Source organism: Corvus brachyrhynchos, unplaced genomic scaffold, assembly GCF_000691975.1.
Source record: "Corvus brachyrhynchos isolate BGI_N302 unplaced genomic scaffold, ASM69197v1 scaffold90, whole genome shotgun sequence".
In the NCBI taxonomy this organism is placed as follows: domain Eukaryota; kingdom Metazoa; phylum Chordata; class Aves; order Passeriformes; family Corvidae; genus Corvus; species Corvus brachyrhynchos.
In genome coordinates this window covers 4,880,207-4,901,804 of record NW_008236932.1, presented here as the reverse complement: position 1 = coordinate 4,901,804, position 21,598 = coordinate 4,880,207, and the positions used below count along the sequence as shown (strand labels likewise).

At 40.0% G+C, this 21,598-nt stretch overlaps 1 protein-coding gene across 1 annotated transcript in view; it reads right to left on the bottom strand.

The window, feature by feature from the left end:
- Nucleotides 1-21,598, bottom strand: part of KIAA0368 (KIAA0368 ortholog) — a 52,075-nt gene that overhangs the window by 12,398 nt on the left and 18,079 nt on the right. The window contains exons 17-35 of the mRNA XM_017728279.1: nt 20,855-20,978; nt 18,426-18,506; nt 17,481-17,715; nt 16,847-16,938; nt 14,947-15,081; nt 12,831-12,996; nt 12,222-12,394; nt 11,658-11,759; nt 9,796-9,919; nt 8,760-8,905; nt 7,637-7,691; nt 6,857-6,971; nt 5,867-5,932; nt 5,509-5,626; nt 3,600-3,767; nt 2,660-2,739; nt 1,816-1,921; nt 1,193-1,240; nt 84-205 (exon numbers count right to left, since the gene is read on the bottom strand). Of these exons, the coding sequence (XP_017583768.1) occupies nt 84-205; nt 1,193-1,240; nt 1,816-1,921; nt 2,660-2,739; nt 3,600-3,767; nt 5,509-5,626; nt 5,867-5,932; nt 6,857-6,971; nt 7,637-7,691; nt 8,760-8,905; nt 9,796-9,919; nt 11,658-11,759; nt 12,222-12,394; nt 12,831-12,996; nt 14,947-15,081; nt 16,847-16,938; nt 17,481-17,715; nt 18,426-18,506; nt 20,855-20,978 (2,256 nt within the window). The remainder of the gene's footprint in view (nt 1-83; nt 206-1,192; nt 1,241-1,815; nt 1,922-2,659; nt 2,740-3,599; nt 3,768-5,508; nt 5,627-5,866; nt 5,933-6,856; nt 6,972-7,636; nt 7,692-8,759; nt 8,906-9,795; nt 9,920-11,657; nt 11,760-12,221; nt 12,395-12,830; nt 12,997-14,946; nt 15,082-16,846; nt 16,939-17,480; nt 17,716-18,425; nt 18,507-20,854; nt 20,979-21,598) is intronic.

Here is a 21,598-nt window from a genome sequence, read left to right as displayed (position 1 = left end):
ACAAAGAACATTCTGCAGCTCAGGTGAACAAGCTTGGTGTCTTTGGGGCAAATCATGACCTGACCCCCACGTGCAAAACTAACCTGAGAGATCGGACTTCAGCAACTGTGCTTACTATTCCTTTGTCTAGGAGGCAAGGGAGCAACACAGCTATCGTCTTCTGACCTGCTGCTCCTTTAGCGGGATCACACATTTTCACACAGACCTGGGGACAGGTGAGAATCAGTGCTGCAAACATGTACAAACCTCCCCCTCAGATTACTTCCTTCAGACATAAGAAGCCAACAGCAACTAGACAAACTGCTCATAGCCAAGCCTAGGCTCTGTTACACCTTCATCTTCTCTCCACAAGGTAGTAAAGCCCTAAAACTCACTCCTAAAAGAGTTTCAACTACAGTCAACTTCCAGAAAAGGCAAATTCAGAGCCTAGCAGGCCTTGACCTGAATCTGGATGAAGAGATGAACCAAACGGCCTCTCAGTTGAAGGACAGCCTATCTCAGCCACAGGGACTCAATCATTCTATGCGGCAGAGCAGCAAGTCCCAGATGAGAACAGATTCTGCAATCGCAACATTTCACAACATTTTGGGACCAGATCCTCTCTTGCAGCATTAAAATGTCATGCACTATGAAGACTGTGATTTCAAACACAGTGCTTTCGATCCACTGCCACCAATGTGACTTTTTTAGAGGATTACCAAACAAAATATTAAGTGATATATGTGTACTACACCCAAAAAACCTTGTCAGTAACAGCATCACAGAGAAGTCCATATACAATTACTCTGTTTCATACCAGTGAAGTACCACCAGGCTAGGTCAACTAGATCAGTCAGTCTTGTGTTGAAGTTACAGTAAGTTTACTTAAATTCCATCCCCAAGTAAGGAAAAAAAAAATCAGAGGAAAAAACCCCAGTTTATTATATCCTTCCTTTGCTCATATAGAACTTAACATCACATTACCCTCAAGCAGCAGGACTTCACTAGGCATCAATAAAAGTACAGGGAAGTATGTGTTGATGCTTATTTTGATTGCTTTCTAGGGGGCTGTTCAGTCTTCCACAACTGCGTCTTACACTAGAGATCCTCTCAAGACAACAGTCTATGGTAAATACAGTTTGTGGTCACTCCTGACGTCAAAACCATACATGTCTTGGCTACATGTGCATACGACAAAATTGTAGACTTTTACCTTGCTTAAAGTTTTTAGGGCTAGTTCTGCTGCCTTTCGCACAGTCTCCTAAAAAAGAAGTCAACAATCATTTCTGCTATTTTTGTTCTTCTAGAATGATTCATATTAATTGATAAGCATTAACACTCATACTGACAAGGCTATCTTCATGGCTAATTAATATATTTAAAAGAAAGTATTACAGCATTGTTAAAAGAAATTCTTGCTTTGATCCATCTGAGTATCTGGTACAATCAATAGATTAACAGAGCTCAAACCTGGAAGGAACCAAAGACTCTGACTTCATTTATGCAAGTCATTTCAGCACACAAGCAGCCCAAAAGAAATGTTTCTATATTCAAAATTAAGCAACTACTCAGGAATCCTTTTATATCAAGGAAAAGTCCCAAATCATCTAGAATAACCACAGCAGGAACAAAACCCAACACTTCAAACATACAGAGAATTTCCAAGGTATGGCATGGAAATTTTACTTGCAAGGAGCATGAATTCCTAGTCTGCTTAATACTCAAAACTCCCATTGGCTTCAAGCTGACTTGTCAGAGAATTTCTCTTTAAACACCTCAGAGCTTGATCATTGTACTGTTTGTTGAAGATTCCTATTCAATTCTCAGTTCCATTACCTTAATGTCATCTTGCACTCTGAACAGGACTTCCCAGATCTCTGGAAGCTTGTCTATGATGTCATCCAAAGGTCTTCCTCTTAGTAAGTCATTTAGTGCCAGACAACTGCAAACAGGGAATTTTATTTCTTTCACACGGTGTCCTTACTTGATATAGGTGTATATACAAAGGCATGCTTATAAATACAAATAAATAGCTTTAAAAACTGAGAACTGTTTCACATTCCTTACTTTCCCCAAACCCTAGATCTACTCTGTCACAAGAATGTCTCCTTTAGCAGAGAAAAAAAATGCTCAGTCATTCAGGTAAAACCTGAAACAGCTGATAGGAAGTGAAAAAGGCTGCTGTGGTGAAATTTGCTACTGCAAACATTCCAGTGACAAAATTGTATTAGTGTTCTTTTCTTTAAGCATAGGATAAGAAACCAAAATGGTATAAAGTATGGAATTGATATTAAAATGGAGGTTTTCAATACAGCACGGCTACAAACCATTAAAAACATAAAGCAGTTTATTAAAAATGGCATCCTGCTGCCAAGTACATAATTGTCAGATTGACAAGGTTTTCTAAGAGAAAGCATTATTTCAGATTTAAGGATAGGCAAGAACTAGTAACCAGAAAACTCATTCTTCAGAGAATGTAGTTTAGTATAAAGCTACAAGCAATAAAAAATTTCAGGCATATAGCTTCAAGTATCATACTTCCAAGGGCAGGCTACAAGGCTGGGCTCTACCCTCATGAGAGGACGTGTCCTCTTTTCCCCCTCAACTTCTTCAGGTTAACAAGTTTATGGTGAACAAGAATTGAGTTCAAAGACAAATCTAATACTTTTCCTAGCAATACCTGGATTCTCTGATCCTCCAAAGACTGCTGGTTAGGTTACTGATCAAATCCTCAAGAACTTCCTTCATGTACTTATCAACCTATAATTAAAAAAAGGAAGAATCATGAAACAAGCACAGCTATGCATCCTTGTCCTGTACTCTGTAAAAAAAGAGTCCTTTTGGACAATACAACCTGCTTTCAGCCACATCAGATGAACTAATGCTTGCCAGTGCTGCGCAAACTTTCTCTGACTGTGCTTTAGACATGCCATTCTCTGCACTGCTCGAGTGCTTAACATTGTGAAAGATGCAATAAGAAAAGTCCCCCAGGCCTTTATCAACTGAACTGTTAAAATGCAACACCAAACGTGCATTTACTCAAGAAGCAGTTGTGCTTTGATGAGGGATCAGAGTGAATGACTTCACATTAAGATCAGCTTTCCTAGGAGAAAAGATAGCAAACCCGATTCCAAGCCTTGCAGAACCAGAGCAAGAGCATCTTATGAAAAACACTTACTCCTGAAATACACCTAGGAGGAGTTCTCAAATGGATGGAATAGCCTCCATCCATGGGCTTCCTCCCACTTTAAAAACTGAGGAACTATATTTAGATGCTCTTGCTTTAGGAAGGCATCTTAGGCCATAAGGATTCCTGAAGAGCTCTCATAGGCAATATCAAAGCAATATCAACGTGGAAAGACCCCACTGTAAGTAAATAATAAATTTTAATGCTGGCTGCACAAACAAGGTCTGGAATATCCTTTCACATATGAGAGACAGTGCAAAACCTTTGCACAAGCTCCAGCTCATCCCTGGATTCCAACACCTCCTTTCCAGGGCAGTACCTCACCCCTTTCTGCATAGCCCGTCCTTTCACAAAGTGCACCTGTCCCATGAGGATCTCTGATACACTGCTGGCTGGCAGCAAACCCCCTTGCTGCACTTTGCTGGTCACTCACCATCGACTTGTCAGTGACCAACGCATTCCAAATGCTGGTCATTGCCTGTCGAATGCCCAGGTTGGGGTCAAACTGGTAACGGTAGAGCCGGGGAAGAAGCTGGGGCAAAAATGGAGCCAGCTGCTCTCCAGCCTTGGCAGCTATCACATTGAAACCAAAAGCTGCTCCCTGAAATGACAACAAAATAGTATTTGCTGAAACATTGCTCACTCCCTCAGTTATTGCTCAGTGGGCACACCACAGTCAGGGGCAAAGCTGACTGACATAGTTCAGATTTAGACCAAATCAAAAGGACTAGAATGGTACTAGAATTAGCTCATCCTCACTGCTACAGCACCACAGTGATCTCAAGCATACAATCACACTCCGCAGACAACATACTACTTCAAAACTTTCTTCCAACCTTTATTTCAAGATACTGATTGATCTCATTTGCAGAAGTAGTACTGGTGAAATAAAAATATGAAGATTTAAATATGTTCTTCCAAAAGAGATTCTTGGCAAAACTGGTGAGGGTGTGCCACTGCTTCCGTACAACTCTGCTGCTTTAGAAGAATTAGAATAACTTAGCAACCACTAAACCAAAACCAAAATAACTCCATCTTATTTCTAAAACCTGAAATTTCTGGGGAATATAATTTTGCATCTGTCTATATTTACTTTAAACTTAAATATTCTTTTATGATCTTTTCTTTCTTCAACACTATCAGTTCCACTGTCATTTCTAATACAGTGGAAATTATGCTTGCCTGTGAAGTCCCATGGGATTTGGCAGGATAGCCCAAGAAGAAATTACTCAATGAAAGCAGTGCCTCTACTGACTTCATATTTTCTGACTTTCAGTGTCAAAAGCTGCCACTCAAAAGCCCCCACTAAAGACTTCACAGGACAGGATGTGTTGTTTGGGTTAATCTAGAAAACAGCAAGACACATTTTCAGTTACAACCATGAAAAGCAAGAAGTTGCAGAAAGTGTAAGGAAAAGTGAGGCATCGCCTGCAAGGCCCTGAACAGCATGCTCTGTCTAGCTCTTATTGGGGCTTTAGGGCACCTAAACTTCAACTTAAAAGATTCTGCAAATTCTATAAATACCAAAGGTCAACCCACATCTTCTGAGTGGATTTTCTTGACTAATCCTGGCTGGAGAAATTCCACGAAGGTCAGAAACTTCACTATGCTCCTGTGCTTTTGAAGTCACAGTGCAAAGAGGGAGGTCTTGAGAGATGTACTGAGTTGTCAAATTCTGGATGAAAGTTAAAGCTGGGACTTGCTTTTTGCACTAGGTGGTGTTGTCAGAGACTCAAAACAAGTTCTTTCATGCTTTTGTAAAGCCAGTGAAAAGAGTACCCGCATCAGAGCTCTCAATAGTACACTTAAATGTTCAAACTTACGACGCTCCTTTTTCTACCTGGAAGTGGATACAATAGTATTTTGGCTTTGCTAAAGCTCCCAGATGGTTTAAAGTATCAAAACTTGAGTTTAAAAGGGATACTTTTGACAACAGTGCTTTTTAGCAACTTGTTGCTGATTACTTTTTGCTGTACCTCTTCAGATAGCAAAGATCACTTTCTCTGGCATCCAAAAATTCAACCAGTTTTGAAAATATTGTCACTGTTTGAACACATTAAGGACTGTCTTTCTAAGCACACTCAAAAAATAAAAGGATCTCAGTTGATTCAGAGGCAAATGCAGGATTATGTGAACACTCTGATACTGAAGTTTTGTTATAAGAATTTCAAGTAATCCTAAATTTTTTCCTCAGGCTGCTAAATTTGCCTTGGACTGATACCAAAGCATCAATGCCCTCCACATGCAGCTCTCCATAAATCATATAACCACAAATAGGGAAATGCAGTTTTGTTTCCAGAGTTCACAGTGGGAATGGAAGTCACATGAAAGCAGAGCATTACCTTCCGAGAATTCCACATGGCATGATGGTTGGCCAGATTCATGAATTTGTACACCAGGTCTGGCTGATTGAGGTCACTAGCCAGTGAACAAAGCTCCTTGTAGGTAGAAAGACCTTGACTTTGAAAAGCAGAAGGGAAATCAGTGTTACTACGTTTAGGTACACAAAAGCTATAAAACCTAAATCTATTTTCAGTTCACACCCTAAAGCAGGCAGAGAAAGGTGGGCAGCACATTTGTATCACATGGAATTAAGTAACTTAGAGAACAAGAAGGAACAAAAAGTTCAGGAAGCAGATTTTTAAGAGAATTCTGTTTCAGCACGACTGTCTCTGTCATTAAGACTGTAAGCAAACTTACCCATCTGGGGTTTTACTCAGACCTCCCTGAAATACCACAGTTTCTCCAGTCATCTCATGTTTGGCTCTGATAGAAAAGAGGTCCACTATTAGCATTACACTTGAATACACTGCACACTAGGGAACAGATAGTTTTGCTTTATTAACTCAGTAACTTCACAAGTTGTTTCAGTTCCAATCCCACAAAAAACAAACAGGTGTGCAAAGCTACAACACACTGCAAAGAATGTGACTAACCTTTATCATTTTAACAATAAGGAGACATTACAGCAAGTGAGAGTTTTGCTGTGCAGTCAGAAGGTAGACAAAATACAGAATGATGGCTTTTTAGTTCTGCCCACACATGAGCCATATAACGGACAACAAATCTCTACACCAAAAAAATACCATTTCCATTCATCGTATTTCTTCCTGCTTACCACCACTGAATCCCTACACTCCAAGCCTAGGTCTTTATCAGTCAGCAGCCAAACCCACACCAGGTTAGACAGCAGAAGTCTATTAAAGAGCATTTCCAACACTGACCAATATGATCTCTAGCTGTGAGTCTTGTAAGACCACTATTTTTCACACTAAAGCTGACAAGCGATCATTAACACCACTTCCTTAGCAAAAGGTACTTTTCAGCACAAGCAAGTCCCCACTTCTGCAACATTCACAATGTGCAGACCTGCTGCAAGTGGTAATTGTTCTCTGCAATTACACAATGCAGCAAGTAGTAAATCTAACCAAATCCCAACTCATTTGAACTGCTTGAATCAGGACTGACACATTATTTTGAAGCTTTGTTGAATAGAACAAAACCAGAACAACTTCAGCCACAAAATACTCTAAGCCAAAATAAGAAATTCCTCAGTTTGACTCTCTGAGAATGGATATTGGCTTGCCCTTGGCCCCAAAACATCTATTTCTGCACAAAAAAAGGGCACATTTTTATTCTCATCACACACAACGCAGAGCACTCCCTCACTGGGTTCTCAGTTCACTGTACCTTTTCCCAGTCATAAGGGTATCAACGAGCGTAGTGACTAGCTCTTGCTGATCCTGTTCACTTCCTAGTTCATATATCAGCCCAAGACCTTTTGAAGCAACATCTTGACTAAGCTCTGCAAGAGATTTTACCGAGTAAAATTCAAGATAAGCACATAAATTAGCAGTACACAAATTTCAAAAGCAAGGTTTGACCAAAATCAGGGTGTAGCAAACACAGCTCTGTGCTGCACTTCACTGCTCTCCATTTCAGTGCAGATCTAGTCTGTCAAGACAACAAAGTTTGCGTTTTGAAGCAGCAATTTGTTCTGAAGGCACAAACCAAATCAAATTAGGTTACATCTTCACATAAGTATTGTTACTGCAAGTTTTGGAACAGCAAGAAGAGTTCCAAGAGCCATAGGTATTCTGACACGCTAGTGGCACCTGAAATCATTCATGGTAATACTCTTGCTAGCTGGAAGAGGCCTCAGAGTTCCTGAACATGCAGTTTCTGTTCATGTTCATCCTGCTGCCCATAACAGAGCACAAGTAATACCACTTCTGCTACTACAGTCTGAAGGGGCAAATGCAGTGTGCTTTTTTAGCAAAACACACAAAAAAGCTGTGCTTCTTATGTGATGCCTAGAAATCACTCCTATTAATGTAAGAAATGGGAAGTTTCTACATTCATCTTTTAACGCTGACTGAGTGTAGTTGACTTTCTGCCTGTTCCAAGATTCCCTCCAGTCTGATGGATACACACCAAAATACACAATTCTTAAGATACAATAGTACTTACCATCACTATCTGACAGAATTGAAACAAACGCACTCTGAATATCCTTGAGATGAGACTGTAAGATGAGAAAAAAGGACATTATTTTGGATACTTTGTTTAGTCTCCAGGCAAGTTTCTAACAGGTAAACAGAGGCTACTGTATCAATGGAGTTGCCTATTTGAGCTACACCTACGACAAGAACTGCACTTTTTTCCAGACACACAAGTAGCAGCCTGACTGCCACTCACAGAAGATAACAATTAATTGTCCAGCCCACCATATACATATTCCATGCCATTAGTAAACCACATATTTTATTTTCTTTGTTTAATACAAAGCAGCAATGCATCATAAATCTGGCTTGCAGCCAGACGGGGCTTTCTTCATCCCTGACCTGGTGGGTTTTACCACCTTCCTACAAGGCGCACTGTTAGATGAGTGCAGTACGTGACAATGTTTTATATGTAACAGCTTACATTCGCAAAGCAGCTTGTCCCAAAGCTCTTTATCAATACTGAGAGAGCATAAAATGGTTACTTGGTGCTATCACTGTGAATAGTACCTCTATGCAGATAGAGGACACTTTGGTTGAGAATGTTTTATTTAGTCCTTGTATAGGACTTTTCACATTCCCTCATTACAGACAAGCACTTGAAATACAAGGTTCCTGAAGCGTACCAAAAAACCCACAGTACCTGAAGCACCTAACTGCTCCTAGGTACCAAAGTTGTGATAAACACCATGAAACAAATGAGTTCAGTTGTTCTCCTCCTTCCCCTCCTAGACCTCTCTTAAACATTTTCCAAATATAAATCCTAAACACTATACAGATAGCAATCTCTTCTTCCCAAGGGAAGATGTACTGCTACTGCATCTTATAAAAGCTATTTACACTGAGGTTACTCTGACTTGGATGCAAGTCAGATGTTTACAAAGGTGACAAACACCCTTGTTCATCTGCCAGATAATCTGTTCCTCTAGAAACAAAAGACAGGCCATGTCTCAAAAAGACCTCAGTAAGGACTGCACCAGCATGGGCAGAAAAGAGGCAGTAGAAGTGAAGGGGAAGGAAGGGACAGAAACAAGGTGAGAAGCAAAAACTAGGGGCAAGGAGCCAGTGCTAGGAAAAGGTATATTTCTTACCTTAATTGCTTTGTGGGCGCTCAGCTTCTTCACCAATGACAGAAGCCAGATGCAAGCTGCCTGCCTAACATGTGGGTTGGGACTGATGATGTGCTTATTCAAAATAAGGTCTAGGACCCAGGGAACCACGTCATTCACTTTCAAATCTATATGAAAAAAAATAAAGGTGCAGGGGAGGACCTTTGAGAATTACCCATTTTAATATCAAAATAATGAAAAACCTAATAAACCCAAAAGTACTCAGGTGACACCTTTATCTCTGCTTATCTAGGAAGTCACTGGAGTCACTGGGAAAATAATAATAGTAGAACAAATAATAGAAGTACAGAGTCCTAAACCTTCATGAACATGTTTCAGAGCCTGTGGCCAAGAAGAGGTACCATTCACGTTGCCTAAGACTCAGGGCACTATTTTTCTTTTTCTGTTAGGACTCAAAATCTCTGGAGCAATGGCAAGCCTTAATTTCTACCACATGCTCAGCTTTGTGTACACTAGACATCTAAGACCACTCTCACAAAATTAAAATGTGTTTGCAGGTCTGAGGCTGTTGCCTGATTTGAAGTTAGCACTTTGTCACAGTTGTATTTCAATGGGTACAAAATCTTAGTACTTAAATAAAATTTCTGCATTTATTGCATGTAAATTTCACTTAATTGTATCACTTGAAGTTGTTGGGAAACACTTGCAATTTGATTTTATAACCTTATTTTCCTGTTCAGGCTTCAAAATGGTATTTTAAAAGATTTGTGTATTAAAACTCAAAACTAACTCAACACAGCAAACAAAAAAGAAAAAGCCAAATACGGAGTCAAGTGGCAATGAATTACATAAGAAGCTATTTAAACAGGCCATGAAATAAAGACTTCTGCCTTCTGAGCAGATGGATGTGACGAGGTAAAACAACCTGTATATAACCACAAACACAAAACCTCTCTTGCATGTACTGTTATAAATCAAACACCACAGAAATGAAGCTATGGAGCCCAGTATTAGTCCAGACATTTCCCAACCCAGCCCCTACATTAGGAAGGCGTACCTGAAGGAGGGATATATTCCTCCTCTGTGACCGTCCATGCATCCCGTGCAGCCACCGAGCTGGTTCCAACAGCAGCACTAGTAATAGCTTCACCAACAGTGAACTGCAGTTCTATCTGTTTGGCCTGAAAAAGACATCAGAGCATCACTGACAGTACTAACTAAACACACACCAAAACCACAGTCTGTTTCCCTGTCCCAATGTTCAGCACCAATTTACAGCAAGATCACTCTTCTGGTGGCACCTCAGACCCACTGAAGTTGATGGAAAAGGAGGAGATGCCAAACTGTCTGAATTGAATGAAGAAAGCTAAAATTTCCACACTTTTTTTAAAGGATACCTTTGACAAAATATTTATTAGTCTCTGCAGAGGTTCAACTTGGTGAAAAGAAAGAATTCGACAGAATGAAAATAAAACCAAGTTAAAATGATGCTGATAGTGATTAGTGAAAATTACTATGGCTTTATTATATAGGTAGTATTGAAAGAATTTCCTGTTGATCTCTTAAAAGACACAGAAATCTTTTTCACATTAAAAGGATTCAGACAGTACTTGCTTTGCTTCACTGTCCTCCTCACACTATTCTCTGAGCCTTCAGGAACAGGATATATACCACTTTTTTGTCATTATTTATGATTAATTTTATGTTGTAAGAACTGGTTTCCATAACTTCTGAGTACCTTCTAGATTGCTTTCCTTATGCTCTAGAAGCACAAAATGCTCAGGCACTTGGTGAATTAAGCCCTTAGCATCCTGCAATCTAAGATAAAGAGTTTTTTTTCAAGTACACCTTTTACAAAGAAAGTTGTAATGTCCCCATGCAGTTACAGGAGAAAAACACTGCACTCAGAAACATCTTTTGAAGTTTGGGTACACAGTATTCTCAGTACTCTTAGTATTCTAAGTATAGTGATAGGACAAGTGGTTAATGGCTTCAAACTGAGAGTAGGTTTCAATGAGCTATTAGGAAGAAATTCTTTACTGTGAAGGTGGTGAGGCACTGGAAGAGGTCGCCCATGGATGTGCCAACCCTGGCAGTGTTCAAGGTCAGGTTGGATGGGGCTTTCAGCGACTTGGTCTAGTGTGAAGTGTCCCCGCCCATAGCAGAGGGGTTGGAACTAGATCATCTTTAAGATCCGTTTCAAACCAAACCATCCTATAATTCCATGGTTCTTGCTTGTTTGATCACATCAGATTGGAGGACTCAGCAAAGCATGCCTGATACTCAACAGCCACTTCTACAATGCAGAATCCTACATCAGTATCAGCAAGGAAGAAAGGTAAAACAAGCTGTAAATGCAGAACACTAAAAAAGCTCCTTTTATGTAATTTTGTTATCTGGCATCCTGCAGTATGTATAGAAGCTCTGAGGTACTGTAAAGAATGTAGTGCACTGCAATGATACATACAGATGGATAAGAGATACATATATTCCTACAAGCTTCTAATTCAAGTGAGTCATATCAGCTGATGAAGTTCAGATAAAGGTGTATTTATATTACCTACTGCCAGGGTACCTTTGAAGGCCAAAGTACAGGCCTAAGGCTTCATTAATGCAAGCTCTGGAGAATTTATATATACAGTGTGCAAAAAAAAATCCATAAGCCTCCTGAAGGAGAATGAGTATTTGTCTCAGACTGAGGCAGACACCTGGACTAGCAAGTTTTTAAACTGTGGCATAAAACATTTTACCAGCCCAAAGTCTACATCTGCTCTCTATTTAAAAGCAGTTTTAAAAAACCCAGAGGCACTATTACAAAAAGACGACTCCCTTTGTAAACCTGGCTCTAGACTACATAAAAAGTATCCAAAGAGAAATACTCACTGCAATATAAAGGATAATACATTGATAGTGTCTCACCTCCACAGAATCCATTAAACCCTGCAGCAGCAGCTTCTGGTGGGGAAAATCTTCATCTCCCACTGGAAAGTAACCTAGTGTTTGTATTGCTCGTTCCTTCATCTTAAATATAAATGAAAAATAACACCATCATATAACCTTTCTGTAAATCCAGAAGATGCACTTTAAACCCACTATTTCTCATCCTTACTGAAGTTTCACTCAAGGTATCAGAAGTACATGCAAGCAGCTTAGATCAATCAGTGCACCCCTTTTCCAAAGCAGATCAGAACAAATGCCCTGTTACCTTTGAGAATTATTTGCAGGCAAAAGAAGATACTCCCATTTCTCTTGAATTAAAATTAAGACCATTCATATTTTCATCCCTTAAGCCCCTACTTATGACTACAGAAAGCACAAGTGATCAGTCCAATATTAGAAAGACCCTGACCCTAACCAACTCACTAAAGCCAACAAAAAGCCTAATTCCTTTGAAAAACAAGGCTGAGTTCAGCAGATAATATATATACCTAATGAGCATTCAAGAAATGAACAGGAATCATAACAACACTACAAAAATCTTGCCTTATTTGTTTCCTTGCTGGAAGGGATTCTAGACAATAAGTTTTCAACAAGTTGCAGCTTTGTAAATCCTGTTCCTTCGTTGGGAATTGGCAAGGGGCCATTCCTGCCAATCTCCCCAAGAGCCGTACAAGCACCCACCACAAGGAAGGGAGAGGTGCTGTCCAGAAAAGAACCTACAGAAAAAAGCAAGCCAGGATGACTCAAGTTTTGTATTATTATTATTATTATTATTTAGCAGTGGGCAGGCACTTGTATTTTACCCATGCAAGTAGCAAAGCATTTATCTCCTCTACAGCTGGTAGGAAGCATTATGCTAGAAAAAAATCAAAATGAAAGGAGACACTGAAAGGAATCTAGGCAACAACACTACTGATTGTGTTGGTCTGCATGTGCTGTGTTGGTGTGCATGTTACAAAGTCCACCTAGGTTTTGTTGAAATGTACATACATCTAATCAGATTACATTCTTACAGGCTGTAAATTCTATCACAAAAATTGAACTCAAGATTACACTACCTGTGGGCTGAGTATCTCAGAAAAATCCTTAGTTTGGGGTAGATTTAAAAAAAACAAACTGTTACACGCAGCAAAGTCTTAGGCAGAAAGTTACCTATTGTCTCTGTTGTCGACTTTATAAGTTGTTCTTGTTCCGGCATGACTGCAGTATTTGGTTGATCTGTGTCATGTAGCTCCATTGTTCTGATTTTCCCTTTGGCCAAGTACCTTCCTACTGTAAATCCCAAAGCCAACAAGGATCCATGCTGGACCTCCGGGCTCTACAGACAACACCAACAGTGCAAAAAGTAAGTAACACTTTGCACAAAGCACTGATTTAAAAACACATACGGATGGACAAGCCAGATCCGAAGGCACCCAGAAGAATGCAGAGCTCTAACACATAATAAAACAACAGAGAGTTTGATATTGTTAGTACTCTCTGATGAATGGAGTTCTTTTAAGATTAATTAACTAAACTTAAAAAGAGATTTAGGAGCACGGATTATGATTTATCACCAGCACTCACATGCCTAAAGCTACAATTTGGTAGCTAGACTTAAAAAAACCAAAACAAACACACTCTAATAACCAGACATACTCAGACTAAGGGGACAAAACACACTCTTTGGTAAAAAGCACTAGAGGGTAATTGCACTAGATTTGCATTGCTAAGAATGAGAACACACCTGGCCTATAATGAAGGCAATGCCTCTACAGTTTGGCAGGCCACAAATGGTGAAACCTAATTAATACAATTAAATGTCAAAACCACCAATTTCTCCAATGCTGATATGGTGCTGGAACTATTTAATGACCATGGTTATTTCTACAACTGAATTCGAGCAAAAGGATTTTGTGGAGAAACAAGGCTGTGAGACTGAAATGCTACCTAACTGAAAAACAAAACAAAGGGAAGGGTTCAGGGGCTTAAGCTTGGGTTAGTTCATATCTCTTGTTTTTTAACACTACAAAAAGTTGCACCAGTGCAATTGTGCTGCCAGAATGGGATCCTCAACCTAGCTTGGCCACCAGGGACCATTCCTTGATATAGTCTCACTGCAGCAAAGCCCGCAGAAGATGGGCCCTTCCCCTATCTCCACTTTCGCTATCCATTCACATTGCAGTCCTTACTGAGACACTAGGATCACCACCACTCCTAGCTGTACAGATTCAAGTGGTTTTGTACAGTAGCAGAAAGTCAGAGCTCCTCCTGACTCAGACTCACAAAGGCATGGGAACACCCTGCTTTTTTTTCCTTTCACAGTTCACATGGGTGTGTGGGGCTGAAAGCAGCAGTGGTGGATTGGGACTCATCTGTACTGGCTTCATGTCTGCAGGAGGTGTGCCCTACACAAAACTGAGCAATGACATGGCTTTGGCTCACAGGCAGAGCCTTCACAGATTCGAAATAAATCAGGTTTTTCAACTACAACATAAGGCAAACAGCGCCTCTTGTCAGCCTGTTACCTGCAATGTAAAATGGTGGCGCTTTAAGTCCTTCAGAGAGAGTGATACAAAACCATTTTGGGGAAACAGAACCTAGAAATGCTACTCCTTTCCCTCCCTTGCAGGATTCAAGACACACCAGCACAGAAACCTGACAAATTTGTTTTCAGGACTCCTTTTCCATGCTTGCAGGGGCAAAAGAGAGAAATAAGGATAAGTTGAGGTAGGCAAATCCAGCACGTAAAGACACAGCTGCGGAGGTCTGCTGAGCAGCCCATGTGGGGTGAGAGGGAAGAAGGCACAGCCCTCACACAGCACAAGATCTTGAGCCGTTGAGGACCCAGGAAGCGACTATGGCTCAGGAGGGGATGAGTTGAACACTTAACAAGTTAAAAATATTCTCAGTTCTGTGGGTATCTACGTATGCTCAAGAATAAGGGACTGGTAAACAGTGTGAGGTAGGTAGTGTGATCCATTACCATTCAACAGGATGTGGCTATTTAGCTGGTTAAAACTGGTTAAATACATGACTGTGTTTTGCTTGGGACGTACCTCCAGGAAATCCTCCTACTGACCTTAACAACAGCTTCAGGGATTAATTTATTTAAAGATCAGTTGCACTCACCTACAACAAAAAATCCCTTCTCACCATCCAACTGGAAGTCAGTTAATTTTACGTCCAGATTAAGGTTAATACATCCTGGACACGTGGTGAGATTCAAATATCCTATCAGTTACATGACATGAGAAAAAACAAGAAGTAGACAAAGGAAGGTAGTTACATGGCTGTCTTTTGTCATCTTGATCAGCTGCTCCAAGGAAACCCTAAGCTCATCTCCAGACATGGTAGACAGCACTACAGAATAAAACAGGGCTGCAAGCTCACGCATTTCCTCTTTGTTAGTGTTCATCAGGTTCTGTGGGAGTTTAAAAAAAAAACAAACCATGAAATATGGAAGCAGCTTCTTACCCAGTCTGTTCATAAAGAGTTTCAATATATAAAGAAAGTTCTCATGGAGATACATAAATAGTTCTTAACTCAGAAACCACTCTTTAAACAGCATTATCACTTATTAAGAAACAAAGCCCTCAATTCAACAAAGCATTCATTTTGCATTTTGTAGGAAGAAAACCACTAGCCACAAGAGGGCCACCCACCAGTTCCATGTCAAAACACACAGATCAAATTCCTGGCCAAATTTTGTCTTCAGCTAAGAGCTTCCAGGTTTTGCACTCATACTATGCTAAAAAACCCCACACCCTCAACCACTGTTTTTTCTGAGCTGCTGGAGGCTTCCGTACCCTTCTTATTAATCAAAGGGGAAAAAAACCCTCAAGAGGGTTAACCGTTTAAATCCAACTGTGACAAAAAAAAACATGTCCAGGAAATTACAGTTCTCAAAGCAAAATTATCTACTTCGCATTTGAGATCTGGTATTGTCTAAATAAATAATTAAAAAGTTGAATTTTGGAAGCCTCGGGTAATTTGTTACAATATAATCTTACCTTCATCAGTAATGCAACACACTCCCGTGAAAAATTCACACCCTAATCTTTTAATGCCTTGGGCCACCACAAAGACACCAAAATGAGCCAAGCAAGCAAACAAGAAATGATCTGTCAGGCTCATGAAATGTAATGTTAACTTCAACTCCAACCTAGCATCAGATCACACACCTGACTTCCAACAAACCCCTCAACCTGTTAGCTCCACTTGGCAAGGCAAAAACACATGAAATGTGATTTACAACAGTATTTCTGAAACTCGGTACTATCAATAACCACCCCTAGAAGCTTAATTCTGCAAATGGAACTAGGCCAAAGACAAAGAAAGGTTTTCTACAAATGATGAGGAATACTGAAAAGAGGAATGTTTTAAAGTACTCTCCTGTGTGGTTCATACCTGCATACGAACCACAGTGAGAAGTGATAACCTGCATACAGTGTAATGCAGCACAGATATCATCAAGAGAAACTATTAGAACACATTCTAGTGTTTTTTAACCTTGACTAAGTATTTGTTTCTGCCAGATTGCCCCAGTGAAAGCAATGGCAACCCGCAAGACCTACAAAAATCATAGACGTTTGAGGCAAATCATGAAAAAGCAGGGAATTGCCTGAGAAAAGAATCTAGGGAAACAGAATTCTCTTTGGCTTATTCCCAAGAAGACTTCAGGGTATGGGGTTTTTTTGTCTGGGGCTAATAAACAGAAAAAAACCATCACCACAGAAAGGTCTCTAAAACCACTAGGGATGTAATTAATCTCATCTTCTAAAAAGTCATTCACATTTTCTCACTGAAACATTCACACTGTTCAACAATTTCTTTTAACACGTGCAGACATGCAGAATTTTGTCTTCAGTTTTCTTTTGCAGAAAAAAAAAAAATGGATGACTATACCAGCAGGATAGATGACAGACTACCTAGAACATGTAAGTCAATGAACAAAATGAGTAATACAAAAGAACCAAAAAATAATTTTCCCCATCCTGGTACATATAACAACCTGGTACATATACATATAACATGAGGTGTTGACTGTGAGTAGAGATACCAATTTCAAATTAAGTGCATGCTTGGAAATAATACTCTGCTTCACCATGGGAAATGTGCCAGATTTTGCTAATGCCAAATCCCATCCATCCCCCTAAAAAACATTAAAAAAAGGGTTTTCAAAATACCTTAATCCAATCCATTTTGTCTACAAATCTGGTGGCTAGTTTTTCTGGATACACTGAAACAACTTCTAGAAGACAATACATGACTGGCAAACCTAAACAATAATTCAAGAACCAGGGTGTTAAACAACTCCAGTATTTACAACAATGTAACATTCAGTGCTAAAAAGAGGTAAAGAAGTATCAGGCTTTCCAGGCATTTATTTGTAATTCACTAAGAGTAACAAACAATACAGAATAATAAGGTATAATATTTCTCAGACATATTCGGGAAACTAATAAAAGGGAACACTCTGGTAACAATTTGTTCTAAATGCATTCAAATGTTTTAGACTACACCTGTGGTAGATAGGCTATTATCAGAGTGAGAAGACACAGCAATCACTGGTGAGGAAGCTGTTACATACAATGGCTTCACAATTTTACACTGTTACGTCAACTGATGCTGCAATTTTACAGCCCTGCTTTCTCCCACCTACAAAATAGCACAGAAGAAAGCAAGTTTAAACTAAATAGTATACAGTCCATGTTTCAACTCTGTAATTGCTGAAGCCAAGTTCAAAGCACAGGACAACTCATTTCTAGTTAGAGAAGACACTTAATTCTTAAGGATACTGCTGCACACACAGCTTCTTACCTCCAACACCAGCTAAGAGCTGCTGAAGAAGGCTGATATATATGTGTACAGGGTTGGTTTCTGCACTTTTTGAAGAGGAGGAGGAGGAGGAAGAGAAAGATATGTGGTTGCCAGACATGAGGTTTCTTATGTAACGTCCAATGGCTGGAGCATGATCTTGCATATCTGCCAAGCTCTGTGAGGTTGGCACCACACCAGCACTGTGAGCAAGACACATCCGCAGATAGAGAACTATCTAAGTAGAGAAGATAAAAACACATGATCCTGAGTCAAAAACCATGCAGGAGACAAAAGAGCAGACAATGTGCTGTATCCAATGTAATCAAAACTGGATAGTTTTTTCTTTAATCAAATATAGACAGAAGAGTTAGTATCGAGACAGGAACAAATATAAAGTGTAACAAATCTTAGGACCAGCTTCTGCAATACGCCTGTGTAAGTAGACAACCCTACATCACTCTCTAAAGATTAAATCATACACAGACTTTTGGTTTATCATCAGCTGATGCAATTCCTTGCAGGCAGTTCAGCCTGTACCCTATACCAATTTGGCATGTGTACACATTGCTAACACAGATCTCACTTCCCATCTCGGTTTGTGTCTAGAGATCACTGAAGCCTGGAATTCTGTTAGAAAAAGAGCCCTAGGGAGCATAATGGGACCTCTGCACAAGACTAGTATCTAATGTTATTAATATCTAATGCTATTCCATTAGATATGCTGCAGAAAGCAGTGGAGCAACCCTCTAATGAACATTCCTTCCAACCCCCCATGCAAATCCTGTTCCGAATACTGTTTAAGGACAAAGGATGGAGAGTTAATCCCAACATGTATTTCAAAGAACTTTAGAATGTAGGGTGACTTATGATAGCTGTTAGCTTCTTAAGCTGTCCTCTAGATAAATAATGGTATACATATCTGAGGAAGGAAAACCAGGCACTTACCTCCCCAAATGTGGCAGGATTAAAAGGCAACGCGGCAGTTCCAGTCATATATTTAGCTGGGGTTTTCATTCGGTGAGAGGCCTAAACAACAGAGTATATTAAGAGTGGAACATTCCCATAACAGACCCGTAACAGCAGAGATGTTGGGAAGGTCAGTGAAATTTTGCTGATATGACTGTGTTAATCCTCCTCTTAGCAACTGAAAATGTGTAACAGCTCTGTAACAAAAAGGGCACAGTGCACTTGGTAACAGTCAGGTTGATCTATTTTACATCCCTATCAATTCAGAAATTGGGAACTCTGAATGCATGAGAGGGAATAGCAGGGGAGGTTGAAGGAGCACAACATTCTTTCTTCCTTTCAGGGAACAAAGAAGCACTTTAGAATTTAAAAGTAAAGTACTTCATGAACTTCCAGACTCTGAGGCTCCCCCCTGACAGGCAGCCAGAAAGCTTTAAAATAGCAGGTCTGCCTGGAGAGGCTGCAGAACAGCCAGGCTTCCCCAGTCCTGGGAGGTGGGTGCCCTGTGTGTGTCAGCCCAAGCCTGGGGAGTCTCTCAGACTGAGACAGAGGGAATCTCTCTACCTGCTATATGGGCAGGGCTGCCTGCAGAGGCTGCAGAACAGCCAGGCTTCCCCAGTCCTGGGAGGTGGGTGCCCTGTGCTGTGTCAGCCAAGCCTGGGGAGTCTCTCAGACTGAGACAGAGGGAATCTCTCTACCTGCTATATGGAAGGCTGCAGCAGCAAGTGAGCAACTCCTTTCCATGTAAATGTTAGCTCTGACAAGCAGGAATATGCCAACAGAAAAACATCCAAACAGGAGGTTTTAAGTGACACCCACTGCAAATGTTGCAGAAAAGTAATATGTATCTATTAAACAGGCAACATGCACATCAGTGGTAGGGCTTGATTCAGTCAGCCAGCCTTGTACTTGAGTAAACACACAAGGCAGCTGCACAAGACAACAGATCCTCACTCCCCTCAACACACTATGATCATTTGCAACACTAATTTCAATGATATCCAGAACTATTAAAGAAAATCTGATTTAGTGAACAGACAGTGACTCCCTTGAGGAATGGCTTCCCTCCCATACCCAGCAGATTGGTCCTACTCTTTCACACGTATTTTTCTTTCAGAAGGAGAGAAGTATCATGCTAAATCATGAAGTCATTTTTCATCTCAGCCAGCTGTGCCAAGCAATGCATACAGACTTCTCAAACATCTCCCAAAGTCACGGATTATTGACAGTATGTGAAAAATCACACTTTGAGATAACTCAACAAACAAATATACCTCCAGGATTTTTAAATACACCGTCAGGACATGTAAAGACGACTTGAAAACTGCTTGAAAAAAAATTTTAATTCCTCCATGATTGAGGGACTCTTCTCAGCAGTGACTAAACTACACTGATCTATAATTATTTAGTGACATTACAAATGTTAAGGAAAATTTTAAAAATAACTGCATTTAAGAGTGTTATCTAAAACTCAATCTTGGCTTCTTAATTTTTTAGTATCTGTTTAAATAGCCAGGATTCTGGACAAAAAGCAAGTTTTCTTATAGAACATCAAATACTTCAGAGTATTAGTAGAGTACACCACCATCAGAGCACACATTTCACAATAAATATCTCAGGTGTAAGAGTTCTGTTATCACAGATCTCTTGCAAAATCAGATGTGCTTTGACATTACATACTTCTGACAATTTTTTAAAAAGGCTATCACAGGAAAAAATACTGTTAGTGACTCTCCACATCTCCTTCACTGCTTATAAGCCTAGTATAGCTACTATACACAGACGGTATTTTAACACTTCTCCAGATGAGCTCTCAGAGCAAACAGATGTGACTGAACTGAGTGGCACAGTTTTTGGCATGTCCTTCCACTAAACTCATGAAGGGCTGTTTACATGGCTATTATTCCAAAAATTGCAATGAAGATGAAAAATTAAGCCTTTAAGTCAACAAATTAGACTTCTTCACTTGTTCTAGTATCTCCTTTCCTAGCCTAGGATTTTTTTTTATTTAATGTATATTATTGTTCACTGGGCCAAATAAAAAGTAGTCTTCTTGCACCTCCAGGAACTGTGTTTGTGAAACGTGCTGGATTATAAGCCTTGAAAACTTGATTCCTCGTTTCACATATCATCTGCACAAATTGCAAGAAAGCAAAACATTCCTTTTGTTAAAAGCTCTGCCTCGCTACTTAACACTTGGATCTCTTGCAATTACTGACAGCAGAAAGCGATGACAAGTGGTAATCTTGGCAATAAAATACTATGTGTGGTCCTCACTGTGACTTTCACTAACTTTATTCCTTGGGACAGCTGTGGGAAACCGACATAGGGAAGGCAAGACCACACTTACCACATGCCTGAACATCATGCATCTATTTGTCATCTACTGTGACAGAAGCACTGTATACCTTGTCTTGAATGTAATGGACCATTTCAGGGAAGGATGGCATCTGCTTCCCAGAACTCTCCTTTTCATTTTTTCCAGAAAATGTTCTCAGTACCCGCTGGGCTTCTCCATGTACCTCCTCCCGCCTTTCAGAAGAAAAGATGAGAAACAGACATTATATACACAGAACAAACAGTCTTTAATGAGCAGTAAGAAGTATTGGGAAGCTGGGGGAGAGAGAATGGTTTTTAAATGAGATGTTGGGAGGGTTTTTTGAAAGGAAGGGAGAAAAAAATCTTTAATTACAACTTCTAATGATTTGTTTATTTTAGAGATGGGAAAGAAAATGGGATAGTACTGAGTTCTCCTTGCAAAACTGTCTGGATGAGCTCAGTTCTGTTCCTCTTACATCCTTCTAGTGTTCACCAACAGTTCCTGCTTCCCACATCCTTGTTTTCCTATATGCTACTTCTCCCTATCACTTCCTACAGTCAAGCTTCAGCTGCCACCTACCAGGTGGCATTGTCTACTTAATAGCAGATAACTACTCCTGAAACAGTGCTGACACCGCAATGACAGAGCAAGTTGTTGCAACTGATCTGTTTAGCTTTCTTTAGTTACACAATAGCTACTCACATCAAAAATTTAGTAATTAAATTGGAAAAAAACCCCCACCACTTACACTGCCGTAACAGAAAACTGCAAATTAAATGATTACTGTAATTTAACAAGTCAGCTACTCGAGAGTGGCAACTCTCAAAACGGC